This window comes from Homalodisca vitripennis, chromosome 7 (genome assembly GCF_021130785.1).
Source record: "Homalodisca vitripennis isolate AUS2020 chromosome 7, UT_GWSS_2.1, whole genome shotgun sequence".
Taxonomy (NCBI): domain Eukaryota; kingdom Metazoa; phylum Arthropoda; class Insecta; order Hemiptera; family Cicadellidae; genus Homalodisca; species Homalodisca vitripennis.
Window position 1 is genome coordinate 41,487,705 of NC_060213.1, and position 12,582 is coordinate 41,500,286.

General features: G+C 35.9%; 1 protein-coding gene across 1 annotated transcript; it reads right to left on the reverse strand.

Moving 5' to 3' along the window:
• Positions 1-2,475: 2,475 nt before the first annotated feature.
• LOC124366691 lies at positions 2,476-3,270 on the reverse strand. Its single transcript, XM_046823290.1, has one exon. It carries the CDS (start codon positions 3,268-3,270, stop codon positions 2,476-2,478), a length of 795 nt encoding a protein of 264 aa, XP_046679246.1.
• Positions 3,271-12,582: the final 9,312 nt, after the last annotated feature.

The following is a 12,582-nucleotide window of genomic DNA, read 5'->3' on the forward strand; positions in this document are numbered from 1 at the left end:
TCCATCTAGAACACCCCATCCACTTGGATCCAAACGCAGAGTATTATATGGCTCTTGTTGGATTTTACTCTAAGAACAACATATACAACTTGTTGCAACATGCAAAAGTCTATTTTTGGGACTTGGAAATACATTTCATTCCGAAACCACTGATACTTCAATGTGGTTACTGGACCATTGAAAAACTTGAAAAGAGTATCAGAGATTACATACAGTCGTTGAATCTTAGTATAAATTCTGACGATTTCAAGATCTTTAAAGATGGTGACAAAATATCAATTAATTCTCCAATTAAATTCTACTTGGATAAAACCGTTAGTGATCTCTTAAGTTTTGAAAAATCTGATGCAACAAACTTACAAAAAGAATCGTCTTAGTTCAACTCAAATGAAAACGTAATTGCATAGAATCCACCGAATCTCAGAACCGTTGATGTCATCGAGATACACTGCAATATTGTCAACAACAGTCTTGTCAATCATGATGTTCACTCTCACAAACATTTGGAGACAGCAATCCTCTACTCCTTTTCCCCTAATGTACCACACGGCTACAAAATATCTCAATCACCTCAAGAAAAACACTACATACCTCTTCGGAGCGGTTTACGAAAGATTCAACAGATCACAATCACACTTGTAGACCAAAACAACCAACTGCTCCAGAACAACCATGTAAACAACATCGTCTATTTAGATCTGATCAGTAAGTCACAAACACATACATACTCACAATTGTGGTAAATAAAAACGCGTGGTGTCTGCGCGGTGGCGGGACAGCGATGACATGCGTGGTGATTCGCGCGGCGCGGTTCTGACCACCCATACTCACACTCTTAGTCGCTCTCTAAAAATTCTGTCCAAGATTCGGTCTCACACAGTTTGTCCCAGAACCGGTCTCAGGTGCTTTGTCCCAGGAACGGCCAAAGTATACTACTGTCCCCTTATTCTATGGTAAAAAGTTACACCATTTTGAGCGTCGGGTTTGGTGGTGAGGGGGGGGGGAATTTGAAAAATCACTAGTTTTTTAGTTTTTCGTAAATATTTCAAAAACTAAGCGGTTTATCCTAAACATTGTTATATACAAAAATGTTCTACGTTAAATTGTAAATAAGAATGGTATTTTTCATAATCACTCTAAATTGTACGGTTCAAGAGCTACAGACGATGTAAATGTTAACTTTTTCGTAATTTTGATAATTAAAAAAAAATAAGCTTCGAAAAAGAATGTTGCTATTTCAGTGGCCGGTGGTATAGTGATAAGCCCTTGAAGGAACGACAACCTCACCACCTTATCAAGGAGCACTCTTTTTTAAGGGAAAAGAGGCTTCCACAGGCCTATGCCATATAAACCTGTGGTACGGAGAAACCTACCCTGAACTTTCTACGAACATTGCAACATAAATTCACTTCTTAAGCATAAATATCTTTCAAATTTGGATTGTTCAATGTCTTTATTAACTTCACTCATCCTCCAGCACATTATCCTCCTCCTCTAGCTCGTCGTCTAAGATGTTATTATTGTCCATGTTATCACATGCTTGGCCTGAGCAATTGCTGCATATGCTAGTGCAGTTTAGACCACTCCTTCTGCATTCACAATTACGAACGCATTCATCTTTGCAAGTACACATTGTAAGGGACAGTAATTCCTGGGGGGCTGCAGGACGTGCTGTTGTAATTGGTGTCAGGTGGTCGCCAATCTTCTTCCAACCCCACTCGAGTGGATCCTTATTTTCATTCAGCCACTGTTGTACATGGTGGTAGGTCCTAAATGAATGCTGTCTGGACGCATGTATAGGCTGCTTTGCAATCGCTTTCAAGTAGGACTGGTAGCGGAGACAATCTAGATCTTCAGTGTTCTTGGCTCCAAACGTTGCAAGTAGGAAGTAGTAATTTCCTGCATCAGCCACTGCACTGGGGTCGGCTTTGGGGTTGTTGAAGACCAGAAGTTTTTCACGAAGAACGTTGTTGGCTTGAACTTTCCTATAAGGTGCAATTTTTCCCATCTTATAGACAGCAGACACAGTGTCACATCCGGTCAAGGCGTATATAACCAGAAGTACATCTTTCATATCCCCAATGCCTTGCTGAATGTCAGAAATAATGTACACTTTTTCCTGGTGATTTCCTTTTTTAGGTACGACCATTTTCAGTTTATTCCCTGAAGGTGCGTGGACAGTCAACAGTACTAATAAGTCTGTGTCATCGTCAATAACACACGTTTGAACATCTTTCTTCGCTTCATCAATAGCTGTTAAGACTACTAATAGGTCAGCATCACCCGATGCTTGAAGAACTGTGCACCACATTGTTGCAAGTGCGATGAAAGGAGGGTTATTAGACCCATCTTGTTTTTAGCACTAGCTAAAAATTCATTTTGATTTATGTTGACATGAATTGAGTCTTCTACTTTGACCACAATGTTGGAACGTGATCTTCGTAGGTGTTCTTGATCCTTTGTGTTACTTCGTTCCTAACCATCAAAAACAACAGTCGCTTTTCCATAATGAGTACATACGTAATCACTATATTGCTCGCAAATCTGTTTAAATGTAGCAGGCTGTTGCCAGACAACGCGATGTAGGAGGTGGTCTCCGTCAATTGTATAGGACACTTTCACTGGGTCATCGATGTTTGATGATTCTTTTGAATCTGAAACCAAAACCGTCACCATTGATGATTTTTTCCCCTTCCTCATCAAGCCAGATTCGTCAAACAGTGATGGAGGATATGCACAGAGTTCAAACTGAAAAATTTCCTCTAATCTCTTATCACTCCTTACTGTACACACCATCCGATGTAAGAGAGTTTTAGGATTTACACATACCATGTCGTTGTTAATTTTCACCGACTTCGTTATAGAGGCTAGAGACTTGACAGCAAACTTTCTTTTCATGTGTATTTCTTTAAATGTTTTGTTTTCAATAGCTTTGATGGATATGGCTCCTATTTCAAATGCTTTATCGCAGTTTACAGTTTCATCACCTATAACCCCTGTTGACAAGGAAGAGAGTTCAGGTGATTTAGAGAACGGATTATGTTCTTCAATCCAAGAAATGAAGGTTTGCAAGTCCTTACTGTTTCTTTTTTGCCTTGCATCTCGTAGCTCTACGTGCTGCTCTGAAGAGAGGCGGCGAACACCTGCAAACTCTTCCATTGCTTCGCACACCCGAGAACAAGTCGGCATGGAATTGATCCAAGTGGCAATAGTTGTCGCTGTGATTCCTGTACCTCCAGTCAATCCACCAATGCTTTTTAAGGACCTCATCAAAACCTGTTATATGGTCATATCACTCCATACTCCAGACCAAAACTTTTCAGTTCGTCGGATGGTGAAATAACCACAATTAACAAATAAATCGTTTTCTTGGTGCAATGTGTTGAGAAGTTCCAGCGAGTCTTGTAGGTAAACGTGTGCAGATTTAGCGTAGTTAAAGTGACCAGATGCATGGAAAATGGGAAGCATTTGATGGACACAATGAAGGTGAAGGAGAAAGTCCCCACTCCTCTCTGCTCTTATAAACATTCGAACGATTTCAACCATTTCTATGAACTGAATCCACAGTTTTTGTGATCGTCCAGATTCATTTGAACGCCTAAGCTGGTTTTCTAAAATGTCTACAAAGCTCTTTACCACGGTTTACTGTGCAATCTCTTCAGGAGAGGCATTTCCAAGCTTGAAATAGGAATAGACATTATTAAGCTCATCTTTATTCACACTTATGAGAGTTTCATTATTTTTCAAAAATACAGTCATCAGTGCTTCTTCGACTAGGCAGAGAGCACGAATGACCCGAGCGTAAGCTTTTCCGTTCATCATTTGTTGAACACTGTTTTTAGCAAACACAGTACTATACAGCTCCTCCAAACCACTACCTGCCATGATGAATCCAATCGCTGACAAAAAGGACATCAACAAATGAAATCCTCCTAGTCTAATGAAGAGTGACTTCAACGGGCTGTCATGAGATGCTGCGGCTACTATTTCACGAGCTTTAGCATACAATGGCTGATAAAAAGTCACCATTGTTATCGTTTGACCATTGCTAGCCCCTTGTTTGGCAGCTTGAAGAAGAGCTGTATAAATTGTTGATGGACTTGAAGGAGCTAAGTTTATAAATGGAAGAGGGACTACAGCCGAAGTTTGGAACTGTTTCTTCGCATAAAGATTTTCCATGCAGCCACTCCAACCAGGTTTATATTCTTCTGGACCTTCTAACCAGGTGCCACTCAACCAAAACATATTAAGTGTTCGTCCATTTTTGTATGAAAGTGAAGGTTTGTCTTCTAGGGAAGCAAGGTTTGTAGCGACTATTTTAGAATATCCAGATGTAGCCGGGGCTTTGTAAGTTTGCAAGTCAAACAGGCCTTTGTTTTCAACAGCTTGAGCAGCAACATTTTTTAGGTGTAATGCAAGCAATTCCACCCATGACGTGGAAGGTGTTATGACCATCTAGTGTGTGAACATTGTAGTCTGCATTATCGAACACGAATTGCACAAAACCGTTCTCTATTCTTGTGTTCTCTTGGCAAGTGACGGATCTCTCATATCTCAACACTTCCTGGTAAGGTACACAAACACCCATATTGCACAGGGTGTCAATCAAGACCTTCGAACCAAATTTTATGTGTAACAAAACACCCGTTCCAAGTTGGGCTGGGGATAAAAACGATCTTGGACGAGCAGCGCGTATTATACTGTGACGTATTGCTGTTTTTTTCCTTTCCATAATTTGTTTTGCCCTCTGGATTTTCTCGGATGTTTGTCTTGTACAAGTAGGCTGAATGATTTCAGTTATCAAGACATTGAGCAACTCAGGTACCAGTTCAGATCCCCCTTTACAAATATCTTCAATTGTTGGAAACTGGGAATAGTCGTAACTTTTGGACTTTATCTCACGTCAAATAATTGCTGCTGCAGTTTTGATCAATCTCAGTTCCTCTTCAGCTTCATTATCACAGTTCCGATTTTTATACCAGTTGTCTGATAAAATATTAGTTGATGCTCCAGAAAAACAAATCACACATATTTTCCTTTTAAAACTGCAAAATTTAAACTATTACCATAACGCTGCATAAGTTTTCTTTTGAAATGTGTTACAGTATATGGCTCAACTTCAGGGCTCAGACGAAGGAATATATTTTGTAGTTCTTCAAAGTCGTATTGACATTCATTGTTTTCCTCCAAATAATCACATAGCTTTTCAAAAGCGTCTTCTCTTTTGGCATCAGCACTAGACCCACCTTTACTGGTTGCTACTCCTTTTTCGGGCCGTGACGATCCTGGCTTTTGAAATGTCTGATAACAATGCCAGTGGTACCTCCCATCAGAACTTACGAGATCTATGACCTGAGAGAGCCTCACACTTACCTCATCTCCCCACTTGTCATGCCTGTTATTTCCTTCCGTTCTGATGCTTTCAATCAGTTCAAGTTTCTGCACTAAACTCCACTTTTCTTGAGCAGGATTCCTGCATTTAGATACATCTACACACTTGCGACAACAAAGAAAACATGAGGCTTTAAAATCAAATGATTCACGTGGTATCTTTGCTGGAGGTTCTTTTTCCATTTCAGGTGGTTTTTGACGTAATATATAGGTTTGTCGACACTTACTATGTACTTGAAGCGAATCATTCTGCAGGAACTTGGCTTTGACGCCATGTTTACGTATTTCACTGCACTGAATTATTTTGTCCACCGCCTTTCTAGTCAGAGTAATTAGTTCACGACTCTTGTTCTTACAAGGTTTTAACACACACTCCGCCATAACTAACAAACTACTTCAAGTGATTTTCACATAATTCGCACGTTACTATAAACACCAACCATAAAAAATGTACAGCAAAACTGCACTAGAAGTACCACGCACAAACGTACTCAACTTGTCTCCTAAGACGACTGAAGAAGAATATCGATCGATCTGTGACAGTGCGTGAGGGAGGGGTGGAATGGAGGGGGCAGGCAACAGGTGCAGAAGACAGAATCGCCATTGGTTGCGACCCGCGGTCCAAGGTCACTATGATGGCGGCCAGGCCTGCTTGTACTACCACGTTTCTCTTAACAATTATTTTTACTTTTTCAACCTTCTACGATGCCTCTTAGCCTCTTTTTGACTATAATAATGTAGTATATTATTACTCTTTTATTAAATCATTTACTTATTTCTATATAGGTTTATTTGAAAAAAAACCTTCAAAATTATATCACTTTTATTTTTACACCGTCTGCAACTCATGAACCGTAAATTTTACAGGGAATATGCATAAGACATTTTTTGTTTAAAATTTCATGTAGAATATTTTTGTATATAACACTCTTTGTGCTAAACAGCTTAGTTTTCAACCAATTTCCAAAAAACTAAAAAAACTACTACATTTCCTATTTTTTCTCCCCCTCCCCCCCAAACCCGACGCTCAAAATGGTGTACCTTTTTACTAAACAATAAGAGGGTTATAAAGAACAATTTGGAGTTGGAATAAAATTTTTAATTTGGATGTCAAGATTAGGCCTTTTTTAGGTTAATAACACCGTACTACTAAGAATTATCCTGTTAAACGTTATTGTTATTTCTTTTAATTAAACATGGATATGAAACCCTGCGCCTGTACTTTATTTTCTTTAAATAGTTTCTAAACATGTCTTTAGATTGAATGTTAATTGAAGTCACATTTCCTTAATGTTTAAAAATATCAAAAATAGTTCCTATCTATAAGAAGGGTGATAAAACAAACCCTTCCAGTTATTGTCCTATATCTTGAATACCTAATTTTAGCAAAATATATGAATACTGTATCAAAAACCAATTACAAAACTTCTTCTTGCTAAACGGTCTCTTATGTAAAGAGCAGTTTGGATTTTCACCAGGACTGAATACAAAAAAAGCTGTAGAAACTCTAGATGGTAATGTTGTTCATGTGAATATAAAACAATATAGTCTGCAACCCTTATTGATTTGTCTAAAGCCATCGACAGCATACCTCATGAGTTACTTATATGTAAACTTTATTGCTATATTGTGCAAGGTAGTGAGTTGAATTTTTTGGTATCTTATTTGAAAAATACAAAACAAATGGTTGTTCAGGGTTATAATTCGTCTCTCATAAAAACCATTCAAATTGGTGTGCCACAAGGCTCAGATTTAGGTCAATTTTTATTTATCGTTGCAGTTAATGATTTTCCTTTCAATTTACCCTGTATGTCAGTTTTGTTTGATGATGATAATACTCTTCTAAATCACCATAGTACAATTAATGGTTTAATAAAACAACTATAAAATGCAATGAAGGTAGCAACTGAGTGGTTTCAGGCTAACAGGCTTGTTGTAAACAATAGCAAAACAGAACATATAATTTTTTCAATGGACAACGTTATTAACAAATTTTTGAAGCCTGATAAACTATTAGGAATCTTTTTAGACAGTAAACTTAGCTGGGAAAGCCATATAGAAAGTCTTTGTACTAAATTGGATAGAGTAATTTTCCTACTGCGCAAATTGAAACTCTGCGTCACCGAAGAAATGGTAATAACCTCCTACTATGCCTTTTTCCACTCCCACTTAGTCTATGGAATTAGTTTATGGGGAAATATTTGCCATTCCAATAAAGTGTTTGTCTGGCAAAAAAAAGCAATAAGAATTATAAAAAAGTCTTAATGAAAGGGAATCTTGCCTGAAGCTTTTAGGGACTTAAATATCATGACATTACCCTGTTTGTATATATATTATTGTTTACTGGATGTGAAAACAAATCTGCTAAATTATACCGTTAGATAAACCATACATACTTATAAAACTAGAAAAAATTACATCTTAGAGCTGCCAAGGACCAGGCTTGAAAATACAAAAGGTAGTCATATCTATATGAAAATAAAACTATTTAATAAATTACCAAAAGGAGGGTGGATTGTAAATATAAATAGGTTTAAAGGAGTTGTAAGCAAATGCCTTAAAGAAAAGGCATTTTACTCTGTGAATGAATATTTAGCCTGTGATATTAGTTCCTTAAGTTTATAATTGTATCTAGTCAAGTTTTAAGTTTTAACATTAGTTTTGTAGTTTTGAGATTTTATGTTTTAACACCTGATTTACATATTTTAAATATTTATATTGTTCAACTTTTCATTGGGTTTTAATTGTATATGTTATTTGTGTTTCTTGTTTCATCTGTGTTTTTTGTTTATTTTACTCTACAATGCTTTCTTATTTCCTAAATAATTTTATACAACCACTCTCTATTTATATCGGTAATTAGTTTTGTAAGTTCTTAAGTCTTTTTCAACGTTCCTGTTAATTTTAAAATAAGTTTCCAATTTTTTAATTGTATTTGTTTCATGTATTACTGCCCAATAGTTTGACGAAGTCTATTGTAACTTATTATGTTGCTTAATGGCTAATAAATACATCTTCAATCTTGAATCTTTCTACCTGAAATATCAGTATCAAATACTGCAGCGAAGTTATAAATGACATGACGGTTGAGCTTTTGGACAGATTGCAAGGTGCTCAAAATTATTGTGTTCGCTTTATCTTCAACGTTAGACGATATGACAATATAACACCCTTCATCAATCAGTTACATCTGTAAAATGTAATCTAATCCGTCAGTTCCAAATTTTTAGCATGTTACATTCTATTTTGTATAACGATTATTCCCCTTCTTATTTGTCTGAACGCTTTTTTCATTTCTGAAACAAGCAATTGGACTACTCGACGTGTAGACTCTTTGTTGTCTATTCCTGTCCATAGATCTTTCATTTACAGTAAATCGTTCACAGTCTCCGCTTGTCGACTCTGGAATAATCTCCCGGATCACATCAGAGGTATTCGTAGTCGGGAGCGGTTTCGGTGGGTGCTTTTAAGGACCATCTGTTTTGGGCCTCGTCTGGTTGACGATATCGTGGCATAAGGCGTGGGACGATGGCTTTGTCCGAATGGTGATGGGTGGATGTCTGTTCCTTTTTTTGTTAGTTTTATTTTATTTATTTTTAGTTTAATTAAGAACCGTCTTCAACAGTTTATTATTTTATAAATATGGATTTTCATTTTTCGATATAAAATAGTAATGTAGACGATATTGTGGCTCTTGTTTTACACTAATAGTACAGTTTAATAATTTATAGTTAGGTGTAAGAGAGAACTTAATAGTCCTAACCTCGCCAATTGAGTATTTTTTTCATTGTATGTAATACAAACATATATCATTTCATTTCATTTCACCATCGGAAACAATCTTAACCTATAGAATATTGCATATGTAGTAATGTACAACGACTCCTTATAATTCTTTATCAGGTTGGATATGAAACGGATAAACAATTGCTAAAAATGAAGTGAATCATAAAAACCGAATAAGCCTTTTAAGTGCATAAAGATGCGACAAAATATCCAGCAGCGACTATTGTGGAGTGTTTGCGTCGTCTCTTTGTTCAATGAAGTGAAAAGTCCCTTGAATACTCATGAAATCATTTTGAATGTAGCTATAAATTTACACATATTTTATTGGTAATAACTCTCTCATTCTCTCTCTCAAGAGATTAATTTAATTGTTGTGTTATAAATATATGTAATAGGTGCATTAAAAAAATTAAAATTTATATTAATATAGCAATATTAAAAAATATACGCAGGGATTCAATAGTGTAAACTTACACTGGTATAAATTCAATTAGGTATAAAACTACTTTTTATTATTGAATTCTTTGACTATAATAAAAGAGGAATCTACAAAAAAACACTTAACACCATAAGTATGGAACACCGACTTTGAAAATCACTAGAAAGGGAATTATAAATCATTAAAGTTAACAAAACCTACAATATAATTACTATTAGACTCTATAGTTATATAAATTCTATTCATCATAGTGTTTTATGACTTAGTAACACTGACAGAAATACGGAATAAATCATAAATACAATTCATATTTTAGCAAGTAATTCTTAGATAAATATAAATCTTCTGCATGATTAGGAAAATTATTATTTTAAACGTGGTCAACGTATTTGTATTTTTACGTGTAACAAACTCATGCACTAACGACTTTGCGTTGGCTGAGGTGTTGTTTTTTCGCTTTCAAATATTAGTGTGCTCATTAGGTCTTAAAAATATTTATTCAATACAGCATTGTTATCAAGATCCTCGCAATACGTAATTAACATGAGTTTATGAATTTATGTCTTCTACGCGTTACGCCGACGGCACTTTATTTAATGTCTCCTGAAAGGATATGTAATTCTGACTTTTTTATTACATTTATGTAAAAGATATAAATAATATAAAAGAAAAAAAATTATTAGGCATTACACTTAGTGTTGTTATGAAATAGCTGTATTTTTTAGATTAAGTAAATTGTGTTACGTAATGCAGAATCGTACAACAAGAAATAAAAAGACACGCAACACAACAGTCCTACCCGTAACCCGCATTAACATTAACAATCCAATAAAACCCGCCTCACCACCACCCATCCCAATTGCATTACTTGGCTGTAAAAACCTCATAAAGTATTAGTATTATACATTCCCTATCTATTCTTTATTGTTTTATATATAACGAAAGGCAATGACAGTTAATTTAATCATATTTACTTGGCTGTGAATGTCTTGGAAAGCATGATAATTAAATCACTCCAGTTTTAATAATAACTTCCTTATATTAGACAACGGGCCATTACACTAAAACAGTTTATTTTATCAAAAGAATATTTTTTAAATGCTGATAATGCATACTGTGTTATATATATATATATATATATATATATATATATATATATATATATATATATATATATATAATCAGAGAGTTATACGATATAGTTTTGACAGTGGTAGGTTATTGGGTAAACTTTGGGCTATTCCATTTTATAAAAATTTTTTAAATCCCATCATATGTCCTGCATTTGGTAAAAAATTTCAGGATTATTGACTATTAAAATATAAAGAAGTGCAACTTTCCATCTTTTTGTCCTTTAAATGCTATAAGTACGATTAACAGTCTCCCAGCTAATTCATAAAAAATTTACTTGGGAACAAATGGGACATCTCAAGCCTTTTTACATGTCTTACTTAACTATTAAGTGATAATTAACGGACACTGGAGGATATCTTTGGATTTTAATTTAGAGCAACAATTCTAGATGAACATTGCAGTTCCTATAACAGGGGTCTCCAACTGGCGGCTGTAAGGCCGCATGAGGTCCGCCATTCAATTTTGTGCGGCCAGCAAAAGATTTTTGACAAAAATATCATAAATGTATAAAAATGCATTTAATTTGGAAGCAATTTTACAATTTAATAAATATACCATATTTAAAATGTGCTATTTATTTCTATATCAAAATGAAATATTTATGCATATTAGGGTGCTAGAGACGGTCAGAATCTCTCAATTTCTCTAGTTCAACTCGAGAAGACCGAATTGAGAAATTCTCAGTTTTAGTGTTGCTTCCGAAGCGAGCAATATAATTTTCACCCCTCCCGACCGCAACTGCGATAGCCACAAAATCAGACAGACAGAATACTACTGCGCATTACAAGTCGCGCACGCCGAATCGTCGCGTCAGTCTGATTTCTGACACTGGCAGTAATAGCTTGTAACATTTGTTCTTGTTAGATTATTTAGTTTTATTGTTCCTTTCGAACCGAAAATTTAAGTCAAGAATTTTACTATAAGTACTACAATGTTTTTGTTTCATTTCTGACAGTCTTTTTAATAATAATAATAATGTTGTCTTTATTTTCATCAAGCGTTTCCCAGTTACATACAGAACAACTGCTTTTCAGAACAACTATCGTCACATACAACATTTACATGAAAATGAAATACAAATAAATAAAGAAAATCTATACATTAGGCAAATTCTGCCTCATATTATTCTTAAATGTAGCTATTGAACATTGTTTCACGTTTGGTGGGAGGTCGTTGTACAATTTCGGGCCGAAATAAGAGAAGCTTCTCCTTCCCATCTCCAACCTAACTTTGGAAAAGTGAAGAAGATTCCCATGGCGGGTTCTGCGCTGAGAGACCTCATCCCGAAATGAGAGCTTCTCACTAAGGTACTGAGGCTCCTGATTAACAGGAGCCTTGTGGATCATGCAGCACGTCATGACCCTGCAGACAGTCTCTACCGACATCAACCCAGCGGCATCTCTGTAAGGAGAGACATGCTCAAATCGTTTCAAATTAAAAATGAAACGGATTGCAGAGTTTTGTAACTTTTGAATGCGATGCATGTCTTCTCCAAAAATGCTATTCCCGTAGGCTGGGAAACAGTAGGCGAAAACGGACAGGACTAGTGACTGCATGATACGTAGTTTTGAAGACTCAGGTAAAAGATCTCTAAATCTGTAGAGTCCCCTCAGTCTACCGAGTGCTCGTTGACAGGCATGCGTGACATTGTCAGAGAACGTGAGGCCGCTGTCTAGCACAACGCCAAGAGTCCTCGCCCTATCAAATACAGCCAAACTCTGGCCATCAAATCTCACCATCACTCCGCTTTCACTGACAGACTGCACAATGTTGTGTGGCGCCCTACATTTTAGTATATTAGTAAATTAACTTTAAAAAGGTTATAGTCCATT